Below are 19,487 nucleotides of genomic sequence, written 5' to 3' on the forward strand. Positions count from 1 at the left end.
CCGGGCCTTTGCATAAGAAATCACTAAGCCCAGAAGACACTCCGAGGCCCAAGCCATGTGGCCTGCCCGACGTGGGAGCCAGTACACCAAGCTAGTATGTGACGGGGAGGTGGGAGAGAAAGAGAAGTGGGACAATTTGAGTATTATGAAGCGAGGCAGAACTGGAGGCAAGGGCGGAGAGGAAGAGCCTGCCCTGCCACCTGAGGTGAAGTCCACGGCTGAGGGCCATGTCTGGGTCTGTAGCCATGCTGCAGCAGCGGTCTCTGTGATGTCTGTGGCTCGTGTTACCACCAAAGGCCATGTAGAAGTTTGGTCTGGGCGGCTGCCTGGGACTATGTTGATGTCCAAAGGCTGTACAGAGATGGCCCTGCCCCTCACTGTGGTACTGGAGAGAGCAGGCTCTGTGTCTTGCCTGGGCAGCACAATAGAGCTGGTCCTGGTGGCCTAGGTGCAGGCGAGTGTTGCAGAAAATAAAAAGTCTATTAATGTTTATTACTAAGACTCTATAATATCATAGTCTAATATTAATATCCTATAATTATTACAGCAGTTTTATTTAACCCGAAGTCAAACAATAAAAGACACAAGCTGGGGGCTGGAGAGATGGCTCAGAGGTTAAGAGCACTGTCTACTCTTCTGGAGGTCCTGAGTTCAATTCCCAGCACCCACATGGTGGCTCACAACCATCTATATTGGGATCTGTTGCCCTCTTCTGGAGTGCAGACAGAGCATTCATCTACATAAAATAATAAATAAATTAATAAACCTTTAAAAAAATACACAAGCTGTTAGAATTGTGTGGCACGGAGTTATACGGTGGGTTCGTAAATCACACCACGTGACTGGTTCCACGCGGGAAGCTTTATTAGGGAAGGAGGAACGTCACAGAAACCATCTCTGGGCAAGATGGGAGAGAGAGAAGAAGGGTTAAGTCCTCTTATAAGATGACCCAGAGCATGCTCAGACGGTTGCAGGTGGCCTCCTAGATGCCTGATGTTCCATTTGTCAGGTCCCCTGGGGGCTGGCCGTGGAGATGCCTGCTTACGGATCCCAACCCAGACACCTGATAGAGTTTTAATAAGCCTTGTTTCACTTGGGGCTGGTCAGACATTACTCCCTAAGCTACCCTGTTACCTCGCAGCTCCACATTCCCATGCCATTGCTCTAATCATTCCTATCTGAGCTACTTCCCACCCAAGATCCCCACAAATACTTGGGCATGCATTCCATTTGGGCTGCTTTTCTCCACACCACGCCAATCCTCAGAGTAAATCCCTCCCAGCCACATGGTTCTCTGCATGATAAACCATGGTGGTCCTGCTTCCTTCTTTTCCTCTAGTACCTGTCTATCCTTCTCCCATGATCCTTCTGTCCTGCAAGCTGGAGAACCATAGCTCTGCCCTCACTTCTGCCCTGCCCAAGTGTGTAGGCATTTTATTAGTCAATCAGTGATCACTTTTGAGACAAGGTTACACAGCACAGAGGCTCTTGCTGTAGTACGGCACTAGCGCAGTAGATTCGCAACGAAGATGTAAGCTGTCCAAGACCCTCGGCTTGAGGACAAACTATCTTTCATGCAGCTCTTTGCAGTAAGCAGCTCAGCTGAGGGGCATCTCTCCAACCACAGAGGCCCAGCGTCCCGGGAAGGGCTGTGCAGCAGAAGAAGCTGGGGCAGGAGGAGGCAGTCTGGTGCATAGACGCTGAGACTTGAGAGCTCGTGGAATGTAAGATGTGAGCAGTAAATGCACATGATCCCCTCAGCACCGTGCAGGAGCAGCTACCCTGAAGGAGGCTAGAAAAGCAAGGACGAACAGGCAAGGTGGTGTTTCCGCAACAACACTAAGGCTTCTCTAGTTACAGACAATTTTGGAAATGTCTTAATGCAAAATTCATGTATGCTAATTTTCTAAGACAATGCTAAGTCATAAAAAATAAAGAGTTTACTTATTTTTATTTTATGTGTATGAGTGTTTGCCTGAATGTATGTCTGTGTACCACATGCATGTGGTGCCCAAGGAGGCATCAGAGCTCCTGGGACTGGAGTGATGGCTGGTGAGCCACCAGATGGGTGCTGGGAAATAGAGCCAGGTCCTCTGGAAGAGCAGCCAGTGCTCTTAGCTGATGAGCCATCTCTCCAGCCCCCAGTGATACATCTTAAAAGAAGTAAGAGAAGCTATTTATTGGGGAATAATTACTTATTGGATGCTATTTCCAGAAATACAGAGCAAAAATTATTGTGATTCAGTTTGGTTGAAGCAAAAAAAAAAAAAAAAAAAAAAAAAATATATATATATATATATATGAAATGCCCTCTACAAATATTATCACTAAAGCTTCCCATAGGCCAGCACTTCTCAATTTTGTTATTAGTTTTAGTTGCATGTGTGTGCCTCAGGTGTCTTCTTCAGTTGTTGCCCACCATATTTTTTGAGGCAGGGTCTCTCTCTGCACCTTGAGCTTGCTGATAAGGCTAGCCTTTTTCAGCAGTGGCTCCAGGGACCCTCCTGTCTCTGCCTCCCTAGGCAGAGATTCCAGGTGCCCTTCACTGAGATCAGTTTTCATTTTTATTATTTAATCGTGGATTCTGGGGATTGTACTCAAGTCCTCATATCTGTGCAGCAAGAACTTTAGCAACCATGCCATCTCCCCAGGCCACCAAGATGACATTAAAAAAAAGAAATCTCTTCATAAATTTAAAAGTGCAGGTGACACTGGTGGTCTGTGTTGATGCACATCTGTAATCCCAGCACACTGGGTCCTGTGGCAAGAAGACCTTGAGCTTAAGGCCAACCTCAGTGACAGAGCGTTCCAGGCTGCAGCACACAAAACGCAACTTTCTATCTGGATGACAAGAAAAAACAAAACAAAACAACAACAACAACAAAAATACACTGAAAAGACAGTAGCTGTTCTGGGTAAGCATTCCATTTTATCTTTCTCTGATAAAGCAGATAGAGGCTGGAACTCACGTAGGTCAGGAAAGTTTAATTTAGTGGAGGTAAGGAGGGAGTATACTCCTGTATAAATGACATGAGCATAGCCATGTCAAGGATTCAAATGCCTCAGACCCAAGGGCATGTGTAGAGAGCTGCTTGCTTGGCAAGCTGCTTTGTCATTGAGTATTCAGCAAAAAACATGTTTTCAACCTGGCCTTCACCTTGAAACAGAGATAAGCAGGATGTTTTGCCAAATTCCTTTAACTTGTTTATGTGACTTTGGGCCATATCTGCTACGGAGAAGAGATTTAAGAAAACAAGTTTGGCTGTTTCATGAACCCTTTCCTTGTATTGATGTGACTTGCTTTGCTTTTCCTCTAAAAAGGAGTTGTTGAATAAACTCAGGGCTGCGGTATCTACTGATGGTCCTCTCAGGCTGATCCTTGTACATTGCTTTATTTCTCTGAATCCTCACTCCCTGCTCAGGTACTGTTCAATGTTGCCGGCAGGCTCCAGCAGCGTGGCGGCAAGGCCTTCCCATGGTCCAAGTACAGATGTTGACAGTGTGTGTAAAAGTGTCCCCCCTTGTATGACTGCGGCCTGAGACTGCTCTTCTAAGAAGACACCTAATAAGATTAGCTAACGTGCCTTCTTCTTCAGCAGCACACAGCAAACACCCCGAGATTCCAGGCCGCTGGTGCGTCTCCACTGAAGCGCAGGACTCACCTGGTCCGAGCGTCTCTGCACGTGTGCCTGTCACGTCTTCATTCCGTCTCACCCAGGTCAGGTCGATCACAAAGGCACGTAAGTTGCAGTAAATGTTGGCAGCCTTCTTTTCCTAACAGCGAGGACACGTGCATAGCTAGCCAGACAGTGGCTTCTCCTTTCTGGAACTCTCCAGAATTGGTCAACATCAACAGTGCCTGTTGAAGCTGTACTGCAGATCAGAATTCTAAGCAATCCAAATGTCTCAGCTAAACCACCTTTACTTGTTAACACGAAAATCTTAACTTACCCATGGGGATGGATGAGACGGTTATGCAGAGAAGGGCTTAGTAAAGACCACGTGAGCAAATGCTTGTGCAAAGGTCCTCTATTTGGTGCTGGAGGGTTCTTTTAAACAGAGACCTCTGCAAAGCCCCTGCTTCCAGTGAGTTGAGGCTAATTGGACTGGACTCCCAGAATGGTTTGCTTAGGAAGAATATACCAGAGCTGCCCAGGAGGTGGTGCTCAGAAGTCAGGGAGGTCCTGAAAGGATGGAGAGTGGAGCCCTGGGGAAAGCTCCGGCCAAGGATTTCCTGCCTACAGCCTCATCATTCTTGCCTGGGAAAGGTCCTTCGTAACCCTGAGCTCTGGTGATTATGGAAGCTGAGACACCAAAGTCTCTGCTGCTTTCCTTGGGCTGGCCTTAAGTAAACCACTAACTTCTGCCTCCGCAGTTGTCAGTGGAACAGCATGCAGTACGATCTTAGATTTCCTAACACAAGGAGCCAATCTGCAGTTGAGCAAGCCGGCCCTGTTCCTCTGCAGAGCTAGGAGCACACCCCAGGAGATAGGGAGGGGGAAGCTTCCATCATGAGAAAGGTGTCAGGAAGGACTAACATGCTTTGGTGTAGCCGGCTCTAGGGAAGGCTGAACAGGGAAGTCTGGCTCTGAACTGGCTCTGAGTGAGAGTCATGCTAATCGACCTACTAGATCTCTGTGAGGAAGCAGAGCCCAGCAGGGCTGAGGCTGTGCTTGGGGCAGACACAGGGCTGCTCCTATCAGCCGTTTCTGTGTCTTAGACATGTCCATTTCCGTGTCACACACTGCAGCGTTGCCTTGCCCAGTGTCCATGTGCTGTGCAGTTACTCATGTGTGACTTTGAAAGGACCCTTGGTAGTTTGTGGTTTTGATTGTCATCAGTTCTTGGCATCTGTGCCTTAAACACAAGAGCATCTTTCGCAGCTCCTTTGACTTCAGTGTGCACTTTTCTTGGGTTCTGGGTGCATGCTGTCCTCAGACATAGGCCCCAATCTACGAACTATCTTGGAGGAGAAGGACCCAGAGCCAGCCTTCCCTGCTGCCCATCTGCCCCTCATCATGTAGAAATGGCTTTGAGGCAGCCAAAAGCTTGTGTGCTGACTTCTGCCTGGATCTGGGCCCTATGTGGTGCTGAGTAAGGTCTTCTGAGGGAATGGTCTGCTGTGTACCGATGTGGCTAAGAACAGCATCCAGGACAAGAAGCCTGAGGCAAGACCCGCAAGGACCCAATGAGGTTGCTATTCAGCTCTGACATTTAGTCACTGTCTTTGTTTTTGCTCATTTTAAAGACATTGACAAGCAGTGGGAACTGTAGAATGGTAGGCTAGAACTAAACCTGAAGCCTTTCCTACTCTTTATCCTCAGGTTGGAGTTTCAGTGGTGAGATGAGCTGCTTGGATGGTTTGTAATCATGTCTGTGAAGGAAATCCCACCCACATGCCTCTTGAGGGCTCATCCTCCAAGGGTCAGGGAGACTGAAATTCAGCTGGCCTAGAAGCCTTCCCTGGATATGGAAACTTCCCAGAGGCGATAATGGGTTGGCGGTAAGGCCCCTGCCTGGAAGCGGAGATTCAGGGGAAGGGAGCCAGTATGAAAGGCTCTGTGGTGCCCACCATTCTCATCACATAGAACCTGGAACACCGATATGAAAGTGCTTCTTCTGGAACGACAGCAGGAAGGAAGCCGCTTTCTGGTTATTGTAGCACCTGGGCTGAAGGGAACTGTACATTTATCTCTGTGCTCATGGCTGACAGGAAACCTGTTGAGAATGAGAACCAGTCACCTACCTATGTCACCAGGCTTGAGGAGACTGTGAGAATGAAACCACAGACTAAACAAATGAGGCCTGAGAGAGCAGCCTTTGAGAATTACGCCCTGGTAGAACCGTGGAGACCCTGTCCCTGTTGGAAACTGCTGAGCTGCCAGCATGTGGCGCCCCACAGTGACGGATGTCCATTCCTGCAGGCCTCCTTCACAAAGCATCCTAGAGCCGCACGTGCCCTCCACACTGGCTGTAAAGGTGACCTGGGCCATGGGGGTTCACACATGCCTGTCAGATGCCTCTGGCTTGCAGGGTCTGTGGTCTTGTCAGCACTGAATGTCTTCCCTCTATGCGTGAAGTTTCTGGCTTACTGAGTCAGTCACCTGCCCTTCAGACTGAACTTGCCAAAACAAATTGTCCTTTTTCAAACAGTCCCCACTTTTCTTTTTCTGCAGGTTGTCCCTCAGTTTGTAAACAAAGAGCTCTAGCCTGACATTCCCATTCTAGCCAGGCATGGCGAGGTCTCAACTGTAGCTCCAGGTCGGGATTCCTTGAGGCTGTCCTCACTCCTCCTGCTAAGTCCGTGCAGACTGCTCAGGTGATGAGCTCAGGTCCCTGCTTCCAGCTGTCTCACTGCCCTCTTCCCTGTACAGGCTGAGATTCTTTCCCCTGGTGCCCTAGGCACACTGCGACTCTCTGTCTGGGAACATTACATGGACATCGTCTCAGAGATTTTTTGTTTCGGGTTTCTGGGGTTCTATGGGCCTTCCCAGCCCTGGTACGGTGATTGTTCTTGATTCATTTCAAATGACAAAGGCTCCTAGCAGATTCCTGTGGGAAGTGGCACATTTCCTTGTTCAGACAGAGCTCCAGAGTCAGCTATGCAGGTGCAGTAACAGAAGGGCACAGGCTTTGACTGACCTGGGTTTGGGCCCTGGGTCCTGTCATAGACTTAGAATGCTGGTCGAAGCAGGGTCTGGCAGAGCCAAACACCGGACACGTGCCCTCTCTGTGCCCTAGCTACACACTCACCTATGTTTCATGAAGTCTTTGTGGCGAGCACCTCACGGGAACACGACATCAATCCTTCATGCAGGACCACACTTTGTGTCCGCACTGCCTTGTGCTTTGCTTGGTGTTAGTTTCCCTGAGCTATCTGTATTTAGCATTCCAGATAGAGATACAATGACACATCAAATGAATGAGTCTAGCCTGGTAAAGCAGTGTGTTTACTGGCATGACTTACATGGATAACTTTTGACGCCTGAATTACCAAAGAGCCCACCCCACCACTGGTGGCCACTTAGGAAAACTGTCAGTACATCATGCAGGCAGCTACACTACGGGAATCTTAGTCCAGCACTGTTTACATTACAGCCCACTGAAGTGGGCTTCTGCAGGCTCCTCAGTTCCTTGTGACTCCCACGAGCCTTGTGAGCCTTCAGCATCACTGTAGGAGTGAATGAAACACACACACACTGTCTGATAAGAAACCTACAGGATAAGCGTGTTTGTGTTTTGGATTGCAACGTGAGTGTTTCACAGAGTTTGTTTCATGAATGCTTTTTTACTGTCCTTTTTCTCTAGTCAAGCACATTGACCTAAAGGTTAAACAAAAACACCTCTGGCTTTGGCTGTTGGTTTCATATAATTTTCTCACATTCAAGGAAACTTCTTCTGCTGGTTTCACTGTATTTATCAAGTGATTAGCCTTGCCCTTGCACGGTGTTGGGGATAGAGAAATAAAATATCCATTCTGCCAGTCAAGAGTTACCAGCCCAGGGGCACTATGATTAAAATTATGAGAGAGGTAAACATTTGTCTTCAAAGTCATAGGTGGTCCTTGACTTGCTTTGGCAGAATGCTAAAATAAAAATAATAATAATAAACTGGTGTGCAAACTGGGGACAAAATTCAAATTCAGGCGCTAGCCACTGAACCATATCCCAGGCCTCGTTCTTGGAAGGTTCTAGAGCCCGACCTTCCTACTTCCCTGATGATGGATCTCAAGAAGAATGGAGTGTGAGTCAGTTAGTGGGGCCGCACTATTGCAACTGCCCAGAAGATGGAAACCTCCTCCCAGATAAGCAGCACAGCGTGACAGGAAGCGGCAGTTTGGGGAGGGATGGTGGTGTCCTCCATGCACTAGAGTTCAGAGAGGACTGAGCTGGCTGCTGTGTGAGTTTTCAGCATTGTGGTGCCAACTGTAGCTATTGGCTGGAGTTAGTAGGTGAGAAGAGTCCACACTCTGTTTAATGCTTGTATCAAACCCATGGATCTTTTTTTAAAATTGTGTGTGTGTGTGTGTGTGTGTGTCTGTGTGAGTGTGCACATGAGTAAACGTACTGAAGAAGTTCAAAAGTTCCAGGCAAGTGAGCTGGAAGTGAGCTGCCTAATTGTGGGTGCTGCGAAGCAAACTCAGGCCCTGTTCATGAGCAATGTGTGCCCTTAACTGCTGGACCATCCTTCTAGCTCCATCATTCTAAATGTTAAATCAATAGTTCTTTATATAACACAATGAATGATGATAGGAGTCTCCCTGAATGAGAAGGTCAGAAACAGAATGTTTTGGGGGTGACACTGGGACAGTTCATCATGTTTTTCAACTCCACAGAGGATTCTATCTCCATAATCAACTGTCTGTACCTCCCTTGACACTTTCCGGAGTTGCATTGTGTCTGATAACAATTTGAAAATGTTTTTTCATCTTGAATAATATTTCCTTATAACATAGGGCTTTTGTGATAATCAGGATTTCTGGCCTAACTACCTGCTATTTGACATGGTTAATGGCTTCAACCTCTGAGTCCATCAATTCTCTTCTATAGCTTTCCTTCAGCTGTGGCCGAGCCTGTATGTGTGTGCAACCATATCTTTTTAAAATGCTCTTTTGGAAGGAAAAGTTTAAAATAAATTTCTCTAGTTCTCAGGCAACCATATGTAATGAAGAAAGAAAAATATAAAAAGCAATAGATATTGATATAGTATGATTAATACTTTAGTATTAACTAAGTAGTAACTATTTTAAAATAAAACTTTGTGACAAAAATCATAGAGCAGAAATAGGCAGTCTTACAATATTCCTGCGAAATGACTGACATGGGTGAACACCCTCTCAGGGATGGTAATTGGATAGCACACAGCTGAGCTTTGTAACAGAGTCAGTTAACTGGAAACCAGAACAGCTTCTTGATACTATGGAGATGAAATTCTTCCGGGCCAGCTTCTGAGCATCACTGGTCTTAATTTTAACAAGGGAGAAATCCACACTGCAAGCAACTTATAATCTTGGCAGAATTCGTCTTGACTCTGATAGTGTTTACTCTAAAAGCTGTTTCCCTTCCAGAAGCCTCTTCCTCCGTGAATAGGGACTCATTGTGTCATCCATCACAAAATCATACAGCACTTTGAACCAGGAGCTGTGATGAGGGAGGTTATCGTAGTATTCAGCGGCTATTTTCCTCACCTGGAAGTGAAAAAACACAGCAAGTGTTACAGAGTCCTCAAGATGACGGTGAGTGTCTGACACAGACAGAGGGACAACATACAAAAGCAGCCAAAGGACAATGCCTTTGCTCAGGGTCCTTTAGACCCCTGCAGTTCTTCATGAATAAAGACGGCCTTCAGACCACATGCACATACACAGCTCTGTCATACTCTACCCTGGACTTATGACAAAGCCAGCAGCCTAACAGCTGGAACAGAAAGACACAAGTGTGTGTCTGAACTGCAGTGGTGATGGAAAAATACCCTCCCACCAGCCCCCATTCCTTGCCACCTGCAGTAGGTGGCAGAGCTGGCCCTGGGGTCATGAGAGCTGGAGAGTTAGTCCTGTTCTTCACTGGCTGCAGCACTAGGGAGAGAGGGCTCTACACTTCACCTGGGCAGCATAATAGAGCTGACCATGATGGCATGGGTACAAGTGATCATGGGAGAGCTGTCCCTACCACTTGTCTATTGTGGAATGGCCTAGGCAAGGGAGAGATGTCCCCCGAGCCACCTATGGCAGGCAAGAGAGCTGGCACCAAGGTCATGAGAGCAGGAGAGCTGTCCCTGTCCCTCACAAGCTGCAGGCCCTGCACTTTGCCTAGGCAGTGCAGTAGAGCTTTCTCCGTTGGTGTGGGCACAGGTGAGCTGATTCCAAGCGCACGAGGGCAGGAGAGCTGGCCCTGTTCCTTGGCAACTGCAGCATCAGGTGACCTCACCATGACAGTGCTGGAAAGCTCACACTGGTGATGTGGGAGCAGGAGAGCTTGTGGGCTGACCACCTCAGCTACCACCCAGGCCCAGATCCAGGGCTTCGAGTCGGCCCACCTTCAAATCCACCCCATCTGTGACCTGGTGGAGCACGAGGAGGGGCAGACCGTACAGATCCAAACCTGCAAGATCTCCATGACACAGGGCAGCAGCAGGATAGCCAAGAGGATCTCTGGGGATGACCCAGTACTGATAGGATAGCAGAAGGCCTTGGAAGAGACTAAGCACTCATCACAATGAGCATTTTCAAAACACTCGAGTGTGGACAAAAGGTCCAACAATGTGGGACACACTGTGACACACTACTGCTCCCACAGCCAGATTTTTTTTCATTAGATGGAGGCTGTTGCAAGGGCAGGGGTTGGGTACAAGGGATGGGAACATGCGTGGGACTGGGGTGCATGATGGGAAATTCCCAAGGAATCAATAAAATGTGGAAGGAAGGAAGGAAGGAAAGAAGGAAGGAAGGAAGGAAGGAAGAAAGGAAGGAAGGAAGGAAGGAAGGAAGGAAGGAAGGAAGGAAGGAAGGAAAGAAGAAAGACACTAGTTTTCTAAAGCTGTAAAACGACTGAGCCAGTCAGAGATTGGATAAACATTTAAGACATTCATTAAGACTGCATGTGTATTAGCCACCAGGGTACTGCAAAGAATGATAAATTATAAACATTTAAGGGTCATAAGGTAAAAATGAATAAATTCTCCACATTATGTACGGTTTATAAATCCTAGAGAATCTATTAGCCATGTGTCCAGTACAATTCAGCTGCTGACAGAATCCCTGGGTACTTTATAGAGTTGTAAGTAAGTGGAAAATGCATGCTTAAAGTTAGGCTAGGAGATCACTGAGTAGTTAAAAGCACTTGCTGGCAGTCCTGAAGATCTGAATCCAATCCCCAGAATCCACATGGTGAAAGGAGAGAACCACCTCCAGCAAACTGTCCTTCGACTTCTGCACACACACCAATGTAACACACACGAAGAAAAAAGTAAGAATTTTAAGAGTTTCATGAACAGCAAATCTCACTAAAACTAGGCTTTTAAAAAATTTAAAGGTTGGGATTTAAGAACATCTTTGTAATGGAAATGTTCTGTAATTGATTACTAGGCTGGCTGCATAGCTCTGTGAATATTCTGAGACCTACTTCAAGCGGCTACTTTTTTTTTTTTTTTTTTTTGTGTATGAGTTATAGACCCCCACCTTATCCACACACAACATGTGCTTTGACACATGTACTTTGGTTTTCTTTGAGACAGGGTTTCTCTGTGTAGACCCAGCTGTGGGAATTAGCTCTGTAGACCAGGCTGCCCTCAAACTGGGAGATCTACCTCCCTCTGCCTCCCAAGTGCTGGATTGGAGGTGTGTGCCTTCGGAGCCGGCATTGTCTCTGAGTCACATTTTAACATAGCTGTTAAAAGCCGTAAGACTTGGAGATGTAGTCCAGTGATAACATGATTTAGTAGCATGCATTTGGACATACTTTTATCTCTAGTACCACAAACAAGCTAACGAACAAGCAAAAGGCCCATTTTACTATTGTATCATTTCATAGGTACACTTGTAACTGCTATAATTAACTGTGTAACAAGTACCAGGAAATTATTAAGACACAAAGCATGAAGTTCCTAGATCTAACTCACAGAAAGATCAGGGAAAGGTAGACTAGTGTAATCTGGGGATGTTTGTAAGATTAGGTCAGTAAAAGAAGGAGGGGCATGAACAGTCAGGGGTACCATGGGCCTTAAATCAGGATGTATGAATGGAACTAAGTTTTCAGTATCGGGATGGCTACGGAAAATTACACATATCTTTCTATGTGGCTTATGTTGGAGAAATCCGTTCATTAAAAATATTACTGACTTCGTCTGTAAGGCAGACCCACTTAAAAGTAGTATAAATTCGAGGCTAGAGAGATAGCTCAGCAATTAAGAGCACCTTCCATTCTCGTAGAGGACCTGAGTTCAGTTCCCAGCACCCACATGGCAGCTTACAGCTGTCTGTAACTCCAGTTCCAAGGTATATGACACCCTCTTCTGGGTTTTCTTGAGCACCAAATATGAACGTGTCTCACATACATACATATAGGCACTCACATATGCTCGTAAAAAAAAAATCGTTAAATAAAAATTCATTTCCCCAGTCACAGCACAGGTCAACAAAAGCTACACCAGAGATTCAGGGCATCGTGACATGAAGGCATTGGGGGCTAGTGTCACACTACACAAGCTCGAGGCTCTGTTCACACAGGTACTTGCCTGTGCATTTTCCTTAAACAGTTTATTCTGAAAAATGTAAATTCCATCAAACAGGTGAAAGAATCATCAAGTAGCTGTCATCCAGCCTTCACCAGTTTGAAGGTGTGACCCAGGTTCCTTGACAGTCAGCTGTAGCACAATTACCCTCTGCAGTGTTCTGATAAACAAACCCTCGCTCTTTGTCCTCCTTGCTGAACCTATTGAAATTAAGTTGCAGACGTTATGTGTGACTTCCAGAAAATTTAACATTGTTTTTTCATCCCTCTGTGAGCCAACATGTGTTTCCAAATGGTGCCACTCCATAAACCACTGGAGTGCAGTATTCTACACTGCATTATACAAGTCTGTGCAAGGAGAAAAATTGTAGTCCAGTCCTGGAACTTGATACAGGATTGCAAACTAAGGCCTACCCATTTTTCAGAACACTTATGCAGGATTTCATTGTTCTCATGGACAAATCAAATTGTTCCATGTAATCGTGTGCTGAACTGTCGCAAAGTAGAAATAGCATTCATAAGCCAGTCCACCATCCGAGCAAAGCCCATCGGTTTTACAGTTTCAGAAGTTCCTCCACCGGAGACATTGCTCATTCTGAGTTTGTGGTGTTTGAAGGACTAGGAGGTGAGGCCTTGTTGGAGAAGGAGTGCAGTTGGGATTGGGATTTGAGATTTCAATAGCACATACCATGTCCAGTCTCATTCAGCACCATACCTGCCTGCCTGCCACCATGCTCCTGGGTTACTCATAGGGTTACTATGACACTGTAGGGAAGCCTCCAGGTAAGTGCTTTCTGTTCTATGTCATCTTGGTCATGGTGCCTTTCCACAGCCATAGAACTGTAGTTAACACAGACTTATTTTATTGCACACCAGGGTTTAAATATCTGCCTGTGTTCCTGACCCCTAAAAATAACCACTGAGCTTAAATATCTGAAAGACTGTACCCTTCATCAAAGTAGCCTGTCAGATACTAGATGTATATAATGCTTTGATTTTCATTTTTTTTAAAAAGATTTATTTTATGTATATGAACACTGTTTTCATGCACAGCAGAAGAGGGAATCAGATTCTATTACAGATGGCTGAAAGCCACCATGTGGTTGCTGGGAATTGAACTCAGGTCCTTTGGAAGAACAGCTAGTGCTCTTAACTGCTGAGCCATCTCTCCAGCCCCTTTGATTTTCATTTTATTGAGGAGTTTTGGTTAATGAAATGTACTAGCTTCCATTAAAAATGAACAAGTGAAGACTAATTTGGATTATACAGCTATTAGAGAAAATATTTACCAAATCCTTTACTTACCAGGGGCAGGTTTTTTCCAGGAACGTTGGGGAAGTCATGGTGCTCATTATGATAGCCCACATTGAAGGTGAGTAAGTTCAGAGATCCATAATATGAGTATGTCTCATGTCCCTTTAAGAACATGTAATGTTCTGCTATAAAATGTCCAGAAATTGGGTGCAAACCAAGGCCAAGCAGAAAGGCTGCCAGCATGTAGACTAAAGATTTAATTCCGAAAACATAGTAAACTATAATGTCAAAAGTGATCTGAACCACAACATTAATGATTTCCAGATAAGAAATTTGTTTTCGGTTGATAAATAGAAGTCGAAAAATAACAAAAAGGGGCTGAAAAGTAATCCAGACAAGCTTCCTGAAGGTGGTGCAGAAGAACAAGCCCTCAACATCATGAGGAACACCCACGTCCATGCCGTCAGTTCCGAGGAATCGATGGTGATCCATGTGGTATTTCTTAAAGGAAATCGAATATGGAACCCCGAGAGGGAGGTTAGCAAATATTCCAAACCAGCGGTTCCACAGTGCCTTGTGGTGGCCAAGGGGGAAATTGTGAGAAATCTCATGAGAAGCTATAGCTAGTGAGTGGTTAATAGAACCACCAAAGACATAGGCACAAAATAGGACCCATTTCCATCCCAAGTTCTTGACTAAATAAAATGCAAGCAACTGCGCAAGAACCATCATGGTTATAATCCAGATCAGGTTGGGGTCGGGTTTCATCAAGGATTTTATCTCTGGATACTTTGCTGCAAGAAAAGAAAACACAACAAGACTCACAAGTGAAGAATAGCGTAATTATAACTCTAATCAAGCATATTTAAGTGAGCACAGTGAAGAAATTATAGCTATGGGAGCTGAGGGGACAGCTCAGGGGTTAGAACACTCTCTGTGGAGGCATGAGGTCCTGAGTTAAGTTTGCTGTATGGAGGCCACAAACAATCTGACCATGCCTGCGACGCTAACACTGAGCTAGGCTCCAAACAGGAGGGTCCCTGGGCCTTGCTGGTCACCAGTCTAGCGCCAGCTTCAGTGAGAGACCCCGTCTCAGCAAGACAAGGCGGACAGTGATAGGGCGGCACACTCAATGGCCTCCTCGGGCCTCTGTGCACGCAGGTGCTGTGAACCCCCCACACAGGTGCACACACACCATACACAGAGACCACACACACACCATACACAGAGACCACGCACACACCATACACAGAGACCACACACATAGACCACACACACACACCATACACAGAGACCACACACACACCATACACAGAGACCACGCACACACCATACACAGAGACCACACACACACCATACACAGAGACCACACACATAGACCACACACACACCATACACATAGACCACACACATAGACCACACACACAGACCACACACACACCATACACAGAGACCATACACAGAGACCATACACAGAGACCACACACACACCATACACAGAGACCATACACAGAGACCATACACAGAGACCACGCACACAGAGACCATGCACACATAGACTACCCCCCACAGGTACACATTTACCCACACAAATACCATGAACACACAGACCACTGTCCCCACCGGTACACACACACTGTATACATAGACCATGCACACATAGAACACACACACACAGGGGCACATATTCCATGCACACATACACACACACACACACATACACACACACACGCACGCACGCACACACACGCACATACACACACACACAGGAGCACGTATACCATGCACACATAGACCTCCACCTTCTGTGGCCCAAATTGACTTCTCCACGAGATGGAACGAAGAAAAGAGACAACCCATTCCATGTGTGGTGGAGATGCTGGCAACAGGGAAGACCAGACAGATAGCCCTAGGAGAAGGATGGAGGTTGACATCTGTGCTATGTCTGTAAGCGGGTCAGTTAAATAAACAGTGATATTTGATGGGGGGGAACCACAGAGAAGGGGCGTTCAGAGAGACAGACAGACAAAAAGAGAGACAGAGGTGGCAAGAGGGAGGAAAGAGAGAAAGCAGTGACTGGCACCCTCGCCTTCTTCCTGGACGTGGAGCAAATGCTTCCAGGTCCTTCCTTATTCAGTATGATGTTGGCTGAGGCCTCACATGGGCTGCACAATCACTCGACCATCCAGCTACATCTCCAGCCCCGTTCTCACAAGTTCTTAGCCAAGCATTTTATTAACAATAGTTTCTATTCCTAAGAAGCTATTTTGTTCTTTCTCTGGCATCAAGTTACCTTGTTTTACATAATTTTTCTGCATTTATTTTGAGATTTTTTTTTTTGGGGGGGGTGTCTGGTAGGTCAGACACCTCTGCCAATTTTATGACATGGACTTCTTAGAACGTGAGTGGTTTTCTCTTGAAGATGTGCCTTGAAGCGTGAGTCTGTGGCAAATGTTGACTTTACTTCCATCATAGTCTCCCTATACCTACACCATCCGTGACTGTGAGTGACAACTTTGGCACAATGCATACCATGGCAGATCAGTGAGAGCCGCTGTCCTCTAGAGTGTTATGACAGTGGGGACATGGTAATGGTTCAGGCAGTGTGTCATAGACAGCAGGAGGTATTAGGTCCTCACAGTGTAGGTTCTCCTATAGTGCAACTGGTGGTCCGTGTAGGGCAGTGGGCCCTGTTGGGGCTAGCTCAGCCCCAGCAGTTATGACGTGCTGAAGCCCTTGTCCTCTGACCTCTCAGAGGTGTGGGTTCAAAGAGGCGGCCGTGGGCAGCCCAGCACCCCCTGTTTGGCCCTCACACCCCTCAGCTGAAGTGCATCCCTGGAGTAGAAGCCCATCTGCATGGAGCTGGGTGGAGCTTCTCTCCACCTCCTTTGTCCATGTACACCCACAGGGGGTTGTCTGTAAACGTGGACTGCGTTTTTAACACTAACTCTAAATGCAGATGTAAAGTGTGTGCGTGCCAGCCGTTAAAACAGCATCTGTGACCTCTTCTGTTTCCTCCTATAAAGAAACCGAACAGAAGTTTCACAACTGTGCCATCATGTCAATGCAATTCCAGCAAACATCCTGACTTTCTCACCAAAGGCCGTCTCGCTCTGCTTCCAGAAAGGGAGATGCCTTTTTTAACAGTGGTAACGTTATCATTGAGAAGCGTAAGTCCTTTCCGCTTTTCAGGTGTGACAATTCAGTGCTAGGCTTGTGGGGAAAGGCACCCTTTGGGACAAGCATCGGTTACAACTTCTTGTTTAACTTTCTGACTATCGAAGAAAGGCTGGATTCCGGGGTTTGAGAGTCAGTGTTCATATGAGCAGATATTATTACATTATCATTATGCAATGTCGATAAGTAGAGACCAGACTGCCACTCGCCACTTCATGTCAGGTATGACTAAGTGACGTGCAATGTGAGAGAGAACCTGCCGGAAGCAAGTTTTCCCACCCTATAGGGCTCCTTGAACTCTGTGTATAACAAACTAGCCTAGAACTCACAAAGAACCACCTGGCTGTGCTTCCTGGGTCCTGGGATTAAAGGTGGTTGCCATCATACCTGACTAACCCAAAGCCTTTTAAAGGGCTTCCCTTAATAAGCAACTTAAAGTTCCTGTCGCCTCAGTGATTCAGTTGCTAAAACTGATTTCAGTGACACTAAGTCACTCATGAAATAAAGAATTTCTAACTTAAGATACTCTTAAAAATTGGGGTCTTGTCTTTTCTTTGGACAAATAGGTGCCAGGAGAAAGGGAACTGCTTTGTACAGGAGAGAGCTCCAGGGGCCGGCTGTGGCACAGCACAGAGATGCTGTGTGGGCCCCAGGTTTTGTCCCCAGCCCTGGAGGGGGCTCCATTCAGTCCCCTCCCGCTAGCTTCACTGGTTTTAAACAGACAGAACCGGTTAAGAGCATATTCTCTGCAGCCAGGCTGACCCAGATTAGAACCTGCTCCTAGCGTCTATCTCCTTCATGCTCTCTGCATCTTTTAAAAGGCAGAAAAGTCAAGAGCCTGGAATGAGGATAAGTCAGGCAATGTTGCAAAGCCGCCAACTCAAAACCTGGCAGGTGGTGAAGAGCAGGCTGGGAGAAACGAGAGAATTCTCCGTGAAACACGGAAGCACCCAGTATCAAGGCCTGGTTAGTCCGGTTTAAAAACCCTAAACAAACTGTCAGGAGACCATCAGACCAAGCCAGGAATCTTTCCTGTTTGGCTAGCCTTCGATATTTTAGTCTCTTTAATCACAAACCCCAAAGAAATAATAAATTTTTAAAAAAATGTCTTCAATTCTGTCACAAGGGCAGGTGTGTGCACACCAGGGCCTGTCTCGGCATCATACTGTAGGGTGCTGGTCCCACGTGAGTGGCTGTGGGGCGCCTCAGTTTCACGCCGTGTGCATCATTTGCCTTCTGCCTGGCTTTGCCCTTCTCCTAGGGGCATTTGAGGAGGAACTGAATCACAAACCATCCATGGGCTCAGGAATCTCTGAGCTGGAGGATCGTGTGAGAGAGAGAGCCTTGCCAAAGAGACCCTTGCCCTAAGGCCAACAGAAAAGAAAGGCCAGTGCAATACCTCATCCTGAGTCCCCGCACTGTGTGCTCTGAGCCTCCTGAGGGCTTCCTGCCTGGGCGCTCCCAACCAAGCCTTGGGGATGAGAATGGGGGATGGGAATAGGAAGGCGGCAGTGCCTGGCCTTAGGCATCCCTGACCTGTCCGCACCGGTGTAGAATCTCACCCAAGATCTCCCGACGTCGATTCCTGTGCAGCTGATCAGCGTAGCCCCACTCAGAATCTTCCCGTGAACCGTGTTTCCCCATGGCTGTGTGCAGACCTGCCCTACTGCTCCAGGTGCAACCCTGTGAAGGTGATGGCGTTGGTGGCACCTTTGGCCTGGGTCTGTAGTCGCCTGCACAGGCGGAGGAAACACCCAGGAGGGCGGCGCTATCCCCACCCCAGCCTCCAGCCTGATCAGGCCCGGCAAGCACCGAGCTGACTCCGCGCTCTGTGCCTCTGGGGTCTGAGGGTTGGATGCTCCTTCTTGCAGTCTGTGGGTGCCTCTGCCCCGCCCTGGCAGGGCTATAAAGGAAAGATCTCTAAAAACTTGGAGCTCACAGCCTTGGGGGTGGAGACAGTGTATGGGAGAGCCGATGCTAAGAATTTACAGGAAAACAACAGCATTTGGTGCTCGGCAGCTAAGAGGAGGCTGACGACAGCTAGCCGAACCACGGACCATGAAGTCAGCGTGTTGGCAGCAAGCAAAAGAAACTTACTCTAAGCACCATCGTTTCACTTTCAAACTCCATTTAATCATTAGAGAGAAACTAAATCCGAGGTCCCAAGCCCTAGGGAGCTGGGACTTCACAAGAGTGAGTTCCAGGACATCTAGAATGACACAGAGAAACCCTGTCTTGAAAAACAAAAAAGTAGGAGGTGAGGAGTAAGTCAGTGGTTGTCTAAGTCCAGGTTTGGCCTACGGATCAGCCATGATCATGTGGCCTTTTGAGAGATGAAAATATTCTGTGTCCTGGTTCTGTATCTGTTCATCATGAAGGAACAGTATAATAAAGAAGGGAATCATTTCACCATCCAAGCACTGGCCCCAGCTCCACAGTGGGCACCACTACAATGAGCAAACATGTGCTGGAAAGATGGGAAAGATGGAGTAAGCCGTGGAGAGATGGGAAAGGAGAGCTGAGTGGTTGACACCCTGTGGAGAGAGGTGGAATGGGAGACAGGGCAGTGGTGAGGGAAGGTCGGATCTAAGGAGCCTATGCAACCCCCTGAGGGTTTGGTGACGTCCAGGCTAGGCTGCTACCAAGGACCATGCTTGGGTCCACGGCCCTTCTGCAGCTGGGGTCTGTGCTGATATCTGTGACCCATGCTGCCACCAAAGGCCATACAGATGTTAGTAGTCCAGGCTGCTGCCTGCAATCATGATGATGTCCAATGGCTGTGCTGACATTGGGGGCCAAACTGATCTGAGTGGCCTGTGCAGCCACCTC

The 19,487-nt window shown here is 47.1% G+C and overlaps 1 protein-coding gene across 1 annotated transcript; it reads right to left on the bottom strand.

Moving 5' to 3' along the window:
- Positions 1 to 9,040: 9,040 nt before the first annotated feature.
- Positions 9,041 to 18,302, bottom strand: LOC129678911 (sphingolipid delta(4)-desaturase DES1-like). The gene is made up of 3 exons (XM_055609867.1): positions 18,221 to 18,302; positions 13,533 to 14,275; positions 9,041 to 9,187 (listed from the first exon to the last, which is right to left on the bottom strand). Exons 1-3 carry the CDS (start codon positions 18,300 to 18,302, stop codon positions 9,041 to 9,043), a joined length of 972 nt encoding a protein of 323 aa, XP_055465842.1.
- Between the last annotated feature and the right edge of the window lie 1,185 nt (positions 18,303 to 19,487).

The sequence above is a fragment of the Psammomys obesus genome, unplaced genomic scaffold, assembly GCF_907164565.1.
Source record: "Psammomys obesus unplaced genomic scaffold, mPsaObe1.curated_primary_1811, whole genome shotgun sequence".
Taxonomy (NCBI): Eukaryota; Metazoa; Chordata; class Mammalia; order Rodentia; family Muridae; genus Psammomys; species Psammomys obesus.

Coding starts and splice junctions, on each gene's coding strand:
- LOC129678911 (XM_055609867.1), bottom strand. CDS start 18,302: ATGGGGAAACACGGTTCACGGGAAGATTCTGAGTGGGGCTACGCTGAT. Junction 14,276..18,220: donor TCGACGTCGGGAGATCTTGG/GTGAGATTCTAC, acceptor CTTTTCTTGCAG/CAAAGTATCCAGAGATAAAA. Junction 9,188..13,532: donor CTGGAAAAAACCTGCCCCTG/GTAAGTAAAGGA, acceptor TTTCACTTCCAG/GTGAGGAAAATAGCCGCTGA.